At 43.8% G+C, this 15,573-nt stretch overlaps 2 protein-coding genes across 23 annotated transcripts in view; one reads left to right on the top strand and one right to left on the bottom strand.

Annotated features, from left to right (window-relative positions):
- Positions 1 to 15,573, bottom strand: part of LOC100621421 (acidic mammalian chitinase) — a 68,495-nt gene that overhangs the window by 16,416 nt on the left and 36,506 nt on the right. For 15 of the 22 annotated variants that reach the window (XM_085023669.1, XM_085023658.1, XM_085023662.1 and 12 more), the window contains one exon: positions 13,561 to 14,119. The exons of the other annotated variants lie outside the window; for them this stretch is intronic. In XM_085023669.1, coding sequence (XP_084879795.1) covers positions 13,788 to 14,119 — 332 coding nt within the window. In that variant the 3' untranslated portion in view covers positions 13,561 to 13,787. Of the gene's footprint in view, positions 1 to 13,560; positions 14,120 to 15,573 lie in introns of those variants that run through there. 22 annotated transcript variants of the gene reach the window in all.
- Positions 2,430 to 13,565, top strand: CIMAP3 (ciliary microtubule associated protein 3). Its single transcript, XM_005663561.4, has 6 exons — positions 2,430 to 2,624; positions 6,773 to 6,915; positions 7,538 to 7,636; positions 8,475 to 8,602; positions 10,667 to 10,784; positions 12,033 to 13,565. Exons 1-6 carry the CDS (start codon positions 2,450 to 2,452, stop codon positions 12,099 to 12,101), a joined length of 732 nt encoding a protein of 243 aa, XP_005663618.1. The 5' UTR covers positions 2,430 to 2,449; the 3' UTR covers positions 12,102 to 13,565.

Raw genomic sequence — 15,573 nt, 5'->3', positions numbered from 1 at the left:
GAAGGAAGGAAGGAAGGAAAGGAAGAAAGAAAGAAAGAAAGAAAGAAAGAAAGAAAGAAAGAAAGAAAGAAAGAAAGAAAGAAAGAAAGAAAGAAAGAAAGGAAGGAAGAAAGAAAGGAAGAGGGAAAGAAAGGAAGGAAGGAAGAGAGAGAGAGGGGGAGGGAGGGAGGAAAGAAGGAAGGAAGGGAGAGAGAAAGAAAGGGCAAATGAAAGAAAGGGAAAAAGAGAAAGAGAAGGAAGCAAGGAGGGAGGGAGGAAAGGAAGGAAGGAGGGATGTGAAGCAGCAATGATAGAATGTAAGGGAGGAGGCTACTTTAGCTTGAGCAGTCCAAGAAGTCCTATCTGGAGAGATCCCATATGGTATTAGAGAAGAATCAATCACTTTGAGACCCGGGAAAAGTGCATTTCAGACAGAGTTGCAGCAAGTACAAAGTCCCTGGGGTGAGAATGAACACGGCATGTTAAGCAAAGGATCAGGGATGACGGACATGGATATCATGGTAGTACGAGATACTACTTTTGTCTCCCTCCTTCAGTCTGCAACTAGTAAAACATAACTCAACAAAGGTTCCTCTGCCCAACTCACCAGGATGCTGGAGACATCCACACATCTGTACATCTGAAGATAAGTAGATTGGAACAAATAGAGGAGGTGGAATCAAGGGCACAGCAGAGGCGGTACCTGCAATCCTGACTCCCTAGCCACCGAGGCTGAGCCAGCATTCCCAAAGGACCCCGTCGTAACAGAAGAGGTAGCACCCATAAATTCAGCCTCCCAATCCAGCAGCACCCACAGACATAGGGAACCAGATATCAACCTCAGCAATGTCCATGACCTCGGTCCCTCCTGCCATGGTGGTGCCTGGACTCTGGCACTCCTGTGCTTGACAGCCCCAGATGCCCTGAAGGCACCCACAACCCTGGGTCCCATCCTACCCTCCCTCTGCTCCTTCTGTGGCAGTGGTGCTTACCACCCAGGCAACCCTGGACACTTTGGAGGTGCCCATCCTCCTGATGCCCCTGGTAGTGACACCAGCAAGAACAACAACACTGGCAGCAGCAAAGCACCAGAGATCCTGGATGTACAAGTAGCAATGATGAGGGCATCTGTGACACCTCTGGCAGAGGCAGTAGAGGATGGAAAGCCAATTTTCAAATATAGCCAGAGGCAACTCAGATAAGAGAAACTAAAAACTTGCACTATAACACTTCCTACTGAAAATAAAAGAAAGACCTGTAATAACCAACTTGCTGGGTTGTTAGATCAAAGTGAAAAAACTTCACTTAAATAAAAAAGGTGTCTGCTCCTTCAAAAGTGCCAGCAGAGGAACAACTCATTAAGCACCATGAAAAACCATGGTATGATGGCATCGCAAAAAGAAAATGGCAATTCTCAGGAAACCAAACTTAAAGTCATGGAAGACTGACATAGAACTGAAAATAGCTGTCATGAAGAAACGCAGTGAGCTGCAAGAAAACTCAGAAAGGCAGTTCGATGAGCTCAGGAATAAAATTAATGAACATGATTTTCTTTTGTGTGGAAAGGCTCATTTGAGCCATATATTAGATTCCAGATATAAGTGATATCATATGGTATTTGTCTTTCTGACTTACTTCACCCAGTATGAAAGCCTCTAGTTCCATTGATGTTGCTGCAAATGGCATAATTTTGTTCTTTTTTGTAGCTGTCAAAGCCACCTTCTCAGGGAGGTCATTCCTAGCCATGAAACTCCCTTTTTCCTTCTTCTTCTCTGTGAGTCTTTGGTTTTTTCCTTGGCACCTATCAATACCCGATATACTATATATTTTATGTGTTTACCATTTTTTTTTTTTTTTTGGCCTTGCCTGCAGCATGTGGAAGTTCCACCGCCAGGGATGGGAACTGTGCCACAGCAGTGACCTAAGCCACAGCAGTAACAACTCTGGATCCTTAGGCCAATGTGACACCAGGGCATTCCTGTATTTACCATTATTGTTGTCTGCCTCCGCTACCAGAATTAACCTCTATGAGGACGAGGATTTCTGTTCACTGCTATATTCTCAATTCCTAGAGCAGTACCTGGCATGTTACAATAGTTTAATAAGTACCTTTGAATAAATAAATGAGGGCAGGAAGGGAGATGGTGAACAAGCCATGTAAGCTAAGCTTTGAACCAGGCACTTTATATATAGATTATCTCCTGCGTGGTGGTGATTGTCCCTATGTTACAGGTGAAGACATTGAGACCTTAGGAGGAAAACTTGCCTAAGATCATGAAGTTAATCATTAGCAGAGCTTATTTTCAAAGTTGGGCCTCTCTGGCTCCCTCTACACCACAATGTTGCCTTGTGGAAAGCAAGGTCACAATGACTTGAAAGGGGGTTCAAGGGTGAGGCTGTTGCTTAGCAGCTAGGCTGAGTTACACCCTTCAATTCCTTGGTTAAAGTCCACTTGTAAGAGTGGTCAGTCATGGAGACAATATGGGAGAGACTGAGGATTTTAAAAAGTCCTTCTGAGGGGGAGCTCTGGTCCAGAATTTCTTGGAGATCATCAAAGTCCATGCCACCGGCTCTACCCAGGAATGCGAAGGGAAACACAACGATGCTACAGATCACCCAGCCATTCCTTTGGGACTTTGATCATGGTAACCACCTTCTTGGGCCCTGGTACATGTGTGAAAACTTATTTCCTCTGCTTAGGAATCTAACAGAAAGAGGTGGGGTAAAGATCTTGATCCCAGAGGGGTGGGGCAGTGCTCCACTCACCAAAAGTCATGAGCCTTGCCTAGAGGGGGCACCCATCAGAATGAAAGGACATTATTTCTAAATTAGCACAAATATACCCTTTGAGATCGCTACAGCACTGGGCATGGAGGTGGCAGGTTGCAAGTGCATTGATGTTGGTTAAATGCCAATTATAGGTTAGTCACTTCGTGTGCGAGATATTTCCTGTGTTATCTCCTAAATTCTCAAGGCAGCTCTAAGCGGCAAGAAATGACTAGTGCTCTCTCATAGATGAAGCAAAGCTCAGGTAGCTTAGGTAACTTCCACAAGGTCAGGTAGCTGGTAAACAACAGATCAGCACCCATTCGAAGCCCTGAGGGGCTTCGAAGCCTATGTTCATTCTCTACCATCAGATAAAAGAGATGGTGCTTAAGACAGTCAGGAAAGTTGGGTTTAGAAAATCTGTTACCCTCTCCTCTACCTGTATTTTCTGTCCTTGCCTCTCCAAGCTTCAGTGTGGGTACAGTCCTCTGATTTTTCACTTTATGGTTTTTTTTTCAGCTTTTAGAATCTTCTGTTCCCCATGCATGGAGTTCTTACTTTCAGTGATGGCACTTTTATTTCTACAATTTTTATTTGCTTCTTTTTTACTGCTTCTAAAATTCCCCATCTTTTCATTAAGTTTCTTAAATTATCAAATTTTACCATTTGCTGAATTGACATATTACTCTTAAATTGAAAACATTTTTAAGACAAAAATTCGTTTAACATATACCAATTGTTGAATCAACTTATCCCCGTTCAATTAGACCACGGCAACATAGCAAGTGGCTTCCTAGAATCATAATTCTTACAGGGCTGCACACATAGTCAAATGAGGAAAGCAGCTAACTCATAATCTGTAGCAGATCATCTCCATAAACATTAAGCATCAGGAATCCTCTTGATGTAATCACTGTGGTTAGAAACGCACATGATGGGAACTGCTGAATTCTTTTTTTTTTTTTTTTTAGGGCTGCACCCAGGGCATATGGAGGTTCCCAAGCTAGGGGTCTAATCAGAGCTGTAGCTGCCGGCCTACACCACAGCCACAGCAATGCCAGAAGCGAGCCTCGTCTGCAACCTACACCACAGGTCACCCAATGAGCTAGGCCAGAGGTTGAACCCACAACCTCATGGTTCGTAGTCAGATTCATTTCCAGTGCACCACGACAGGAACTCCAAAGGAGCTGCTGAATTCCTTAAGGTCTTCATCAAAAGTGGCTACAGGAATTCCCGTCGTGGCTCAGTGGTTAAACGAATCTGACTAGGAACCATGAGGTTGCAGGTTCAATCCCTGGCCTTGCTCAGTGGGTTAAGGATCCCACGTTGTGGTGAGCTGTGGTGTAGGTCACAGATGCGGCTCAGATACAGCGTTGCTGTGGCTCTGGCGTAGGCTGGCGGCTACAGCTCCAATTGGATCCCTAGCCTGGGAACCTCCATATGCTGCGGGAGCGGCCCAAGAAATGGCAAAAAGACAAAAAAAAAAGAAAGAAAGAAAAGAAAAGTGGCTACACACACGCGAGTTCCCAGTGTGGTTCAACAGTAACGAGACCTACTAGGATCCATGAGGACTCAGGTTTGATCCCTGGCCTTGTTCAGTCGGTTAAGGATCCAGCATTGCTGTGAGCTGTGGTGTAGGCTGGCAGCGATAGCTCTGATTCGACCCCTAGCCTAGGATCCTCCGTATGCCATGGTCATCATTCCAAAAAAAAAAAAAAAATCCCTCATTTAAAGACTCAATGAGGAGTTCCCTGATGGTCTAGTGCTTAAGGATCGTGGTGTCGGTGCTGTGGCTTGATTTCCATCCTTGGCCCAGGAACTTCTGCATGCTTCAGGCATAGCCAATAATAATAATAATAATAATAATAATAGTAATAATAAAAGACTTAATGACTCATCACAATCCTTAGAGCAACCTGAAATTCTATTTAAATTCTTTATTTTACCATTACACAATTAATGATATGAGATACACATAACACATAGTCCATTTTTGACTGTAGTATGTTTAGATTGGCTTTAATGAAAAGTTCATAAATTTGTATCAAACTGGATGAAAGTGGACCCTGTTGTGTGCGGCCTTTTTTTTCTTTTCTTTTTTTGCTTTTTTAGGGCTGAACCCTTGGCACATAAAGGTTCCCAGACTAGGGGCTGAATCAAAGCTACAGCTGCCAGCCACAGCCACAGCCACGCCAGATCCAAGCCACATCTGCAACCCACACCACAGCTCATGGCAATGCCAGATCCTTAACCCACTGAGCCAGGCCAGGGATCAAACCTACAACCTCATGGTTCCTAGTCAGGTTCATTTCCACTGAGCGATGGGAACTTCATGTTGTGTGTTATATTAGTAACATAAACATGAAGATTGATGGGGAAATTTTTTCTTTCCTGAGTACACTAGGTCTTTACCGAGTTTGTTTTTAGGGTATAATCTGTCTTTTTCTTTTAACCTCTTACCTCAGAATGAAGCCAAGAATTTGCTTCATGATCACAAATTTCCTTGCTTTCTTTTGCTTCCTATGTTCAAGCTACAGTCTTCAGGCTTTTTCTAAAATCTGGAGCCAAGTACAGGTATTTTAAAGTCCATGTTTGACATTCTAATTTCTGGATTTCCTTTAGGTATATTTCTACTGGGTTTCTTTTTTTTTTCCTTTTTTCCTTTTTTTTTTTTTTTTTTTTTGATGAGTGGTTGTTTTATATTGAATGCCAAACATTTTCATGAAAAAAATATAAAAATCAGTTGGGGCTGGAGTTCCTGTCGTGGCTCAGTGGTTAACGAATCCGACTAGGAACCATGAGGTTGCGGATTCGATCCCTGGCCTTGCTCAGCGGGTTAACAATCCGGCGTTGCCGTGAGCTGTGGTGTAGGTTGCAGACTCAGCTCGGATCCTTCATTGCTGTGGCTGTGGTGTAGGCCGGTGGCTACAGCTCCAATTCAACCCCTAGCCTGGGAACCTCCATATGCCATGGGAGCATCATAAGAAAATGGCAAAAAGACAAAAAGAAAAAAATCATCCCTGTAGACAGTGCTGTCCTGGGTATGTGTGGATGCAAGGATCATTCTTAGAAGCCAAAGTGTAGAATGGCCCAATTACACTGTGTTCCTGTTGTGTCTCATACCTGCTAACTCCTAAAGCCATCTTAAAATCAAGCAAAAAAATTGACAGAACATTGTAAATTCACTATAATTTTTTTTTAAAAAAATTGCTGTTACTATCCAGGATAAAGGTAAAGAATTCATCACACTTCCTAATGTTTCTTGAGTTAGGATGGGAGTTCTTTTAAGCTGACTAGATACTATCTTCAGTAATAATCATCTCTTATCTTGTCATCTACCAAGCACTAGGCAATGAACTGCTTTAATCATGTTATCTTAATCCTCAGCAACCCTATAAAGAGGAATTACTATTCCCAATTTAGAGATGAGGAAACTGAGACTTAAACATTTAAGTAACTGCCCCCAATTTTAAACCACTAAGCACTTTTTTTTTTTTTTTTTTTTTTTTTGCTTATTAGGGCTATACCCACTGCATATGGAGGTTCCCAGGCTAGGGGCTGAATCAGAACTACAGCTGCCAGCCTACACCACAGCTCATGGCAACACCAGATCCTTAACCTACTGAGCGAGTCAGGGATTGAACCTGCAACCTCATGGTTCCTAGGTGATTTGTTTCCACTGCACCACAACGTGAACTCCTAAACTACCAAGCACCTCTATAATTCTACTGCACTCTTACTGTTCCACTCAAGGATGCCAGACCTTTTAAAGCCTCGAGCCCCATTTGGGGGAAGAAGGGAGTCAAGAGTAGAGGCAGGAGGAAGAGTGAGGAGGCTGTGAAAGAAGAAAGGTGAGGGCAGAAGGGATCAGAATTGTCTTTCACTCTCTTCTCTGGAGCTGATCAGGTTCTCTTAAGAGCTGGGTCTGCTCTTTAGAGCTCTGCCCCATCTCCCCACATCCTACTTGCCCCTAAGCACTTGCTTAGATTGAGCAACCTTCCCTTATGTGACTTTTTACTCTTTTTAGAGTGGCTGGTTAACTACTCTTTTGGAACATGTCAACAGAGGAAGCTCTTTCCTCACTTCTATCCCCCAAATTTGTTGGGGAACAAGTTTCTCCCTCTCAGAGGAGCACCCCACCGAGGTCCTGGATGTTACCTAACAGAAGATGTGAGTATTCACGTTCCCTTAGGTGGGTCTCAGTTCCCAGACTAAAGATACCCAAGTGTCCTAGAAGGAAAACCCTATGGGATTTGTGACCTTCAGGGTCCCAACATGAGAAAGGGCCCCGGTCCTCTGCAACCACTGTCAGGGCCAATGGCAGCAATTAAAGGATTGTTGCTCCCCTCTGAGTCCCCATCAAGTGCAAGCCTTGGCCTCATGGTCCCCAGTAGAGCCCCCACTCCATTCCTCCCTCCAAAGGCCCATCAATCAATGTCTCCCCTTAGGCCACACCTAGATGGTGGATGAGCTGGTTGGTCGGGTTATGAAATTGGATAATCAGACTGACAGCTGCGTGGGAGCAGACTGAGCTCTGTGGGGCTCAGAGGACTGGATTCACTGGAATGTGTACAGAGGTCATTTCCTCTGCCAATCCAGCCACATTCCTTTGCAGAGTTACCTGTGGTACTTATGTAATTGGTTGTATGGTCTTGATTCAGAGGAGTCCGGAAAGGAAGAGCAGCTTTTGCAGAGATTTAGTAATACTCTTAGGTTCACTCTGTTTTAATGATATACTGTTCTCTCTGTGTGTGTTTTCTTTCTTTCTCTAATTTCTGCATATTGCCTGAAGAGCTATGGCTTGGCATACAACCTCTCTAAGATCCCGACCAGTAAAAAAGGATATACTTTTGGAGCCAGAACAGCCGTGAGGTTTGAGCCAATCAGCAAGGTTAGAAATGCCTGAATGTGCTTAGATTTTAGGGTGATCTGTGCAGCTGCCAAGTATTTGCATTGGGGAACAAAGTTGGAGGTTACCTAAAAATACGCCCTGAAATTCAAGAAAAAAAGTCCCTTGGGCAAAAGCTATTAAGAAGCCTATCTGAAAAGCTTGGGTATTAGCATTGCAAATGTGTGTGTGAGTGTCCTGGGAGAGTAAAAACAATTACACAGTTCTCAGAAGAAATAGTACCAAGCAGGGCTTCAGTTCTAAGACATATGGACATTAACATATTGGAAGCTTTGCTTATATGCATCATATCTTGTCAATTAAAAAACAAATTCCAATTCCTTCACCCTTTTGTGTGATTGGGTTTCAAGTCTAAGGTCTTCAGTAGGATCCTAATCTCTTGTTGGACATTTTCCTGACACTTAAGTTCAGGGAGAGGGATACTGGCGCTAAAAGAACTGCTGAGTGGGAGGGAGGGATGGTGGGGGTAGCAGCTGCAACAAGTTACCTTGGCTTTCCGCCCACCATAGGGTTTTTTCTACAGTCTAAACTCTTTTAGGTACCTGAATCTAAGCCACACCCTGATTGTAGGTTTCCACCTACTAACAAGCCTATTTCTATAGCTTGAGGTGGTTAAATCATAACTGATACATAAACAGGAAAAAGAAGCTTCAGATTTTTCTATTTAAAAGGCTCTACATGTATATATGTATTGGTAGATGGATAGATAGATAGGATAGATAGATAGATGATAGATAGATAGATAGATAGACAGACAGACAGACAGACAGACAGATGGATCGATCACCTTCTAACATTTTGGTCTTTTTCTTGAAAACAGGATATGACACCTTACCCTGGCATGTACCAGACAGTCAGTCCTCAAGAGCAAAAACATAAACAGAACTTTGGTCCATTTAATTCCTTGTTGCCTCGATTTAAGACAGACTCAAAGGACACTTATCCTGGGTATGACTCCCATTTTCTGGTGCACTTCAGTAAAGAGCAATAGGGACAGGAAATACAAAGAAGGGATTGCATCCCAACCATGCCCACAAATAAGAAAATACCCGTCTTTAAAGAGTCAACCTCTGGCCTTCCAGATCTCTAGAATTATAAAACTGTAAAGAAGGAGTTCCCATTGTAGCTCAGCAGATTAAGAACTCAACTAGTGTCTGTGAGGATGCAGGTTCAATCCCTGGCCTCGCTCATTTGGGGTAAGAATCCGGCATTGCCACAAGCTGCGGCACAGGTCACAGATGTGGCTCAGATCTGACATTGTCATGGCTCTGGTGTAGGCTGGCAGCTGCAGCTCTGATTCGCCCCCTAGTGGGAACTTCCATATGCCACATGGGCAGCCATAAAAAGAAAAAGGAATTGTAAAGTATAGTGGTTCATTCATAAATATTTATAAACGGCCGAGCAGTTTTGTGGGTTCCAGAGACTTGCATTAAACCAAGCCTCCTCTTTCTTGGAGCTTACATTCTAGAGTCCGGACAGATGGGAAGCAATTAAATAAGAAAATATCAATGGTAACAAGATGCATGGTCACGTACTTTCTAAGTCAGATTGTGACACTTCTAAGAGCGAAAGCAGGTCTTACTAATAATTATGCCAAGATGGTAACCACACACTGGGACTGTCATGGGCACACCAGGTAGTAGGGTGACCTGGTGATGTGCTAAGAAAACCAAAGTGGATGATGATACGATAGGGGTGACAGACTGGGTCCTACTTTAGCATGGATTGTCAAGATAGGTCTTTCTAGGGAAATGATGCTTGATCTGAAATCACCATGACAAGACTGAGCTGGCTCTGTGAAGATCTGGTCCCCGAGTGTCCCAGGCAGGAGGAATAGCAAGTGCAAAGGCTGTACGTGGGAAGGAATTTGGTGTGAGGGAAAAAGAAAGAGGGCTAGTATGGCTAGGGTAGAGTGGGCAAGGAGGAAATGAGAACAGGAGGAGGAGGAGCAGAGGACACAGGCTTTGCAGACCAAGGGAGGCATTCTGAGCACCTAGGAAGCCACTCAGAATGCATGGAAATGTAGGGCACAGGGGCAAGGTCGTCCGTGTACTGGTGAGAAAGCCATGGATCAGAGAAGGAGTGTAACTTTCTCAAGGTTGCAGTAAGGAAGTGGGTGTCTTAAATCTTGATTCCTATGTCGCTCTATGTGTTATTTCCACAGCAAGGGTCTACACCGAAAGACAAAGTGTCATGAGCAAAGGCAATTATAAAATAATCCCATTGTCAAGAAATTTCACATCATTAGAAGTACTTAATGCATCATTGTTGTAGTTCTTACCTACCACCTCTGGGTTTTTTTTTTGTTTGTTTTTTCTTTTTAGGGCCGCACCCACGGCATATAGAGGTTCCCAGGCTAGGGGTCCAACCGGAGCTTTAGTTGCTGGTCTACACCACAGCCACAGCAACACAGGATCCAAGTCATGTCTGCAATCTACACCACAGCTCATGGCAATGCCGGATTCTTAACCCACTGACCAAGGCTAGGAATCAAACCTGCATCCTCATGGATGCTAGTCAGATTTGTTAACCGCTGAGCCACAACAGAAACTCCGAGACCAAGTATCTTGAACACTAAAACCTAATTAGAAATACATTCATAGGCAAAGTAACCTTATGTAATCAGTTGCTTGCCTTTTCCCAAACAGGACACTAGATCAGGGGTAGAAGTTCATCTACAGTCACTAATTCACTACACATGATGGTTCTTTGTTTTTGTTTTTGTTTTTTGTCTTTTTGCCATTTCTTGGGCCCCACCCTGTGGCATATGGAGGTTCCCAGGCTAGGGGTCGAATGGGAGCTGTAGCCGCAGGCCTATGCCAGAGTCACGGCAACATGGGATCTGAGCCGCGTCTGCAACCTACACCACAGCTCTTGGCAACACCAGATCCTTAACCCGCTGAGCAAGGCCAGGGATCGAACTCAGCAGCCTCATGGTTCCTAGTCAGATTCGTTAACCACTGAGCCACGACGGGAACTCCTACACAGGATGTTTTGTACTTTCATTTCTAGCCCTGCTACATACAACCCAGAGATAAAGCCATCCCGGAAAGTCTCCTGGCCGATGAAATTTGGATCTCCAGACTGGGCTCAGGTTCCATGTCTACAGAAAAGAACCCTGAAGGCTGAGGTAGTAAGATTGGACTTCTACAGGGCATGCTGCCTAAAACTTTCATGTATGTCAATGATTCTTAACCAGGAGTCCATGAATAAGCTTCAAGAATTCCTTGTTCCCCTGAAATTAAATGCACAAGTTCATTTGTGTAGACATATGGAGATCTTTTTGAAGCGTTACACATTTTCCTTCGATTATTAAAGGTGTGTGTGAATGAAAAAGTCACATTTTCTTATTTAATCCTCATATGATCCTCAATCCTAGCCTGTTTGAAGAAACAGGCTCAGATGGATCGAGTGATTTGTGGAAGTTACCCAGGTCTAATCTAGATCTTGTGACTCCTCAGCCAGTGCTCTGTCCATCACATTTCCGTCACATTGGATCATCAAAGGGCCATATATCCTTCTGGCAAGAGCATGGATTTTAGGAACAAATTGCCTAGATTCAAGCATTAGTTACATATGTTTTCACTGGGTTCCCTAACTTTTCTAGGCCTCAATTTTCTTATCTTTAAAATGAGTGTAATAGGAGTTCCCATTGTGGCTCAGTGGTAACAAACCCAACTAGTATCCATGAGCATGCAGGTTTGATCCCAGTAGGTTAAGGATCTAGTGTTGCTGTGATCACAGATGCAACTCAGATCCTGCGTGGCTGTGGCTGTGGCTGTGGTGCAGGCTGGCAGCTGTAGCTCCGATTCAGCCCCTACCCTGGGAACTTCCATATGCCACAGGTGCGGCCCTAGAAAGATAATAAATAGATAAATAAATAAAATGGGTATAATGATAGACTCAATGTGATAAAATTATAAACACTTCTATATTGAAGAGAGGTATTTAGCACAGTGCCTGTTACATAATAAATGATCAATCCATGTAAGCTATCACAATTCCAAAGGCGCCTTTTTTTTTCCTGGTGGAACTTTGAATCAATTCCGTAAGTATTATTAAATTCCTAAAATATTAACATCATCGGGCTAAGGCCTATGGGTAACATTTAAGAGTTAAACACATGATCTTTGTTTTCAAGAAGTTTCCCAGCTCCACTTGCAGAGTTTCCAAATAGAAACTAATTTCTAGCATAAGATACCCCAGAGTGAGATGACAGAGAGTAGACTACACACCAGTGTGGAGAGTCACCAAGGCTAGGAGACTAGGGGGGTGGGTTCAGCTCAGCCACAGTAGCTCTAAGGTATAATTCTATTTGCACAGCCGCAAGACCAGGTTCTCATTAGATTATTAACCAGATCATATTCTTTCATTGCAGCTGCCCACAGACAAAGACTTTAGGAAGCATCGGAACCGCGTGGCCTACCTAAGCCTGTATTACAACTGAAAACCTGTGACTGCCTTCGCTTGCTCCTCCTGAGCACAGAACCTCCACCACTGATGAGAGGCTCCTGTCTTTCTGCGTTGTTCTGGCCCTCTTGTCTGCCAGCAGGGGGCGCAGGGAGGGGCCAGGGCTCCTAACTAGCACATGACGCCATAAAGACGAGTTCAGAGGGCTCTCTCTCCCTGTGCTGGTGGTTTGTCGTATGCACACAAAGATGGGTCTGGGCTCCTCCTGAGTGTTCAGTGGGGTGGCTTTGCTTTCCTGAAAGACCTGTGGGTCCCGCCTCTAACTCTTACTCCCAGGCACGAGTTTTAGGTTTCCTACCACTGGCCTGGTGACAGGAGACTGTTGGTCTCTGCAGATCAAGGATTTGGATGGCTTGCTCGGGCTCGTATTTGGACTTGCTGGATGCAGAGGATATTAAGACAGTGTTAACATTTCGGTTAGTTATGGGAGTGTGATGCTGAGAGACCTAATGCCTTAAGGGCCAGGATCTTCTGAAGAATAATGGCGAAAGAAAGGTCCACTGATCAAACGAGAATATGAAGATGAAGATACCCCAGTCTAAAAACTTCTAACCCACGTAAAGCTTTCTTTCAATCTGATGATTTAAAATTTTCTATTACCTTGTCAAGAAATTTTCTAAATTTTTATAACAATTGATTTATTACAATGTTCTGTCAATTTCTGTTGTAAAGGGGCCCAGTTTTATATAGATACATACATACATACATATATATATATATATACACACACACACAGACGCATTCATTTTTTCACATATCCTCTATTATGTTCCATCACAAGTGATTAGATATAAGAATTTTTTTTTATTGCTTTTTTAGGGCTGCACCTGCGGCACATGGAGGTTCCCAGGCTAGGGATCAAATTGGAGCTACAGATAACTGGCCTACACCACAGCCACAGCAATATCAGATCTGAGCTGCATTTGTGACCTACACCATGGCTCATGGCAACGCCGGATCCTTAACCCACTGAGCAAGGCCAGGGATCAAACCTGCAACCTCATGTTTCTTGGTTGCATTTGTTTCCGATGCACCACAACAGGAACTCTGAGCTATAAGAAATGTATAAGACTTGAGATAAGTCAAAATTAACTTTTCTCACCTCTCTCACATGCCTCCCTCCCTTTGCTCCTTTGGATTCATACACGTGCAGGTTTTATCAGAGGTGATTATTTAGCATTCTTTTTTTTTCTGCGGTGGGGACTTGGGCCCCTTGATGAGAGGCTGTTGATCGTGGCGAGAGAACATCTCTCACGTTGCCCTTTGGTTCATGCTCTCAAAGCTCTTCCCAGAGAAAGGAATTCCCCCTTCTACAAGAGTAATCGGACTTAATAAGATGTGGAATTTTTAATATCGCGTCAGTTAAACTTTAGGGTCCCTTGAAATGCTAAATGGTGTGGACAAGTCCTTAAAGTAGTAAAAATGATACAAAAAAATAAAACATGCCGTGTCATATTTATTTTATATATGGAATTGGTTTCAGGGGCTTACGACTTTTTTTTTTAAGGTTTTAATGGAGTAAAGCCTAGTCATAAGGCTGTTTTAGTAAGGGAGGGTGTTTACAATCAGATTGGTATCATTCATGGCCTACTTGGAATATTGGAAGAGGTAGTCTGAATGCAGTTCAAGAGAATCTATGACAAAGCAGCATTTTGCCAACACTTTAAATTGAAGGCCAATTACAACACTTGCAGTTCTCGTCAAACACCAGACCCTGGGCACACTGGAAGTGGAAGGTTCTGCCTCCAGCACACTGGTAGTACTTGGTGCTGTCTTTAGGATCACTGTAAATGCCATCTGCTTTCCCAGTACAGAAACCGTCGTCTCCTCCACTGCCTCCATCACCACCGCCTTCTCCTCCTCCTCCTCCACTGCCTCCATCGCCACCACTTTCTCCACCACTGCCGCCATCTCCACCAACATCGGCACAGAAACCTTCACTTCTGGGTGTCACTAGTTGGTTATACCAGGTCTTGGTGGCTGGTGGAGTACATTCTAAAAGAGCGTTTCAGAGTATCAACATGAGCGGTTTTTGAACCTAGAAGCAACAACGATAGACCTCCTCCTATATCAGCTGTTTTCTCTAAGAACTTGAGCCCCATGAGGGTTCTAAGCTGTGGCTGCGAAGAATGTCACAGGGGACAGATGTCCAAAGCAAGGAGGAAGAGGGAAGAAGGGCCACTGGAGTCCTGGCAGGATGTCAGCCCTGGGCTTTCATTTTGCAGGAGGAGGTAAAGCCCACCCTACAGTGATGAGGTCAAGGAACTTATTGGGGGAACTAATTATTACTTATGTTTTAGTAGGGGAGGCTTATCTGTCCATATTTCTGCCATAAGTAATACATCTGCATTTTGTCATCTTGTTTTCTTGTTTACCTTAAGTATTATACTCGGATTTTTGTCATCTTGTTATGTTTTGCTTCTTCTTCTTCTTCTTTTTTTTTTTTTGTCTTTTGTCCTTTTTTAGAACCACACCATGGCATATGGAGGTTCCCAGGCTAGGGGTCTAATCTGAGCTACAGCTGCCAGCCATAGACACAGCCACAGCAACGCCAGCTCCAAGCCACGTCTGCAACCTACACCACAGCTCACGGCAAGTCCAGATCCTTAACCCACTGAGGGGGGCCAGGGATTGAACTCACAACCCCCTGGTTCCTAGTCGGATTCTTTCCACTGCGCCATGACCGGAACTCCATGTTTTGCTTCTTCGTTTCTTCTTCTTATGCTTTATTTTTGCTTGTTTCCTTCCAACATTGTTTCCCCTTCCTTTTTTTTTTTCCCCTCCCTCTGGCAATTCAGACATTATTTATTTCATTTAACTCTACTCCTAGAATGTGCTCAACCACTGTAATTTGCTGCCTTATTCCCTCACTCTACAACTTTGGAGCCCATTTTATAATCATCTCTTGTAGGTTTTTATAATTTAAAAAGATCAAAGATTCTGTGAAGTTCCTGAGAGTAGAGATACAAGAAATGCTTCTATCTTCTACTTCGCTACATCTGTCAGTAGGCTCACTCCACGGATGTTTAACCAAGGGACACAAGGCCGTGTGAAGAGCAGAGGTTTCTTTCCTCTCATGGCTGAGTGGGTGACCAATCAGCAACATGAGCCTTTGTCCCTGCTCTTCTTCAAGACCTACCTCTGACCCTCCCCACTAGTATCCAAAGACACAATCTGCATCTAAGGCAAGTGTGAAGTGGTCCAGCTGGCCTGCTTATCTCTAAGCACTGCACCAAGAGGGAAACGGTCTAGTTTAGAGAAAGTATTGGCACATGCATCAGACTCAACTTTCAAGATATCGGATTATTCCTCCTAGACAAAATTTTCCTAAGAAGCAGGGCCCACCTCTGGGGTATCAGATATACTCAAATCCTTGCCCACATAGCTACTGAACTTAGACTGGGCTCCTCACTGAAAAACGGATTTCTAAAAAGGCTCTTTCTGTAAAT

Source organism: Sus scrofa, chromosome 4, assembly GCF_054392235.1.
Source record: "Sus scrofa isolate SSC_HxYL_T2T_F1_AM1 chromosome 4, Sscrofa_HxYL_maternal_Yorkshire_Landrace_v2.0, whole genome shotgun sequence".
Classification (NCBI taxonomy): Eukaryota; Metazoa; Chordata; class Mammalia; order Artiodactyla; family Suidae; genus Sus; species Sus scrofa.
The sequence above is the reverse complement of the archived record's forward strand: the minus strand, read 5'-3'. Positions and strand labels throughout refer to the sequence as shown.

What these genes read in the sequence shown, in the direction of transcription:
- CIMAP3 (XM_005663561.4), top strand. Translation starts at nt 2,450, where the DNA reads ATGGAGACAATATGGGAGAGACTGAGGATTTTAAAAAGTCCTTCTGAG. An exon ending in GATGTTACCTAACAGAAGAT is followed by an intron (nt 6,916 to 7,537) that starts GTGAGTATTCAC and finishes TATTGCCTGAAG; the next exon opens with AGCTATGGCTTGGCATACAA. An exon ending in GGTTTGAGCCAATCAGCAAG is followed by an intron (nt 7,637 to 8,474) that starts GTTAGAAATGCC and finishes TCTTGAAAACAG; the next exon opens with GATATGACACCTTACCCTGG.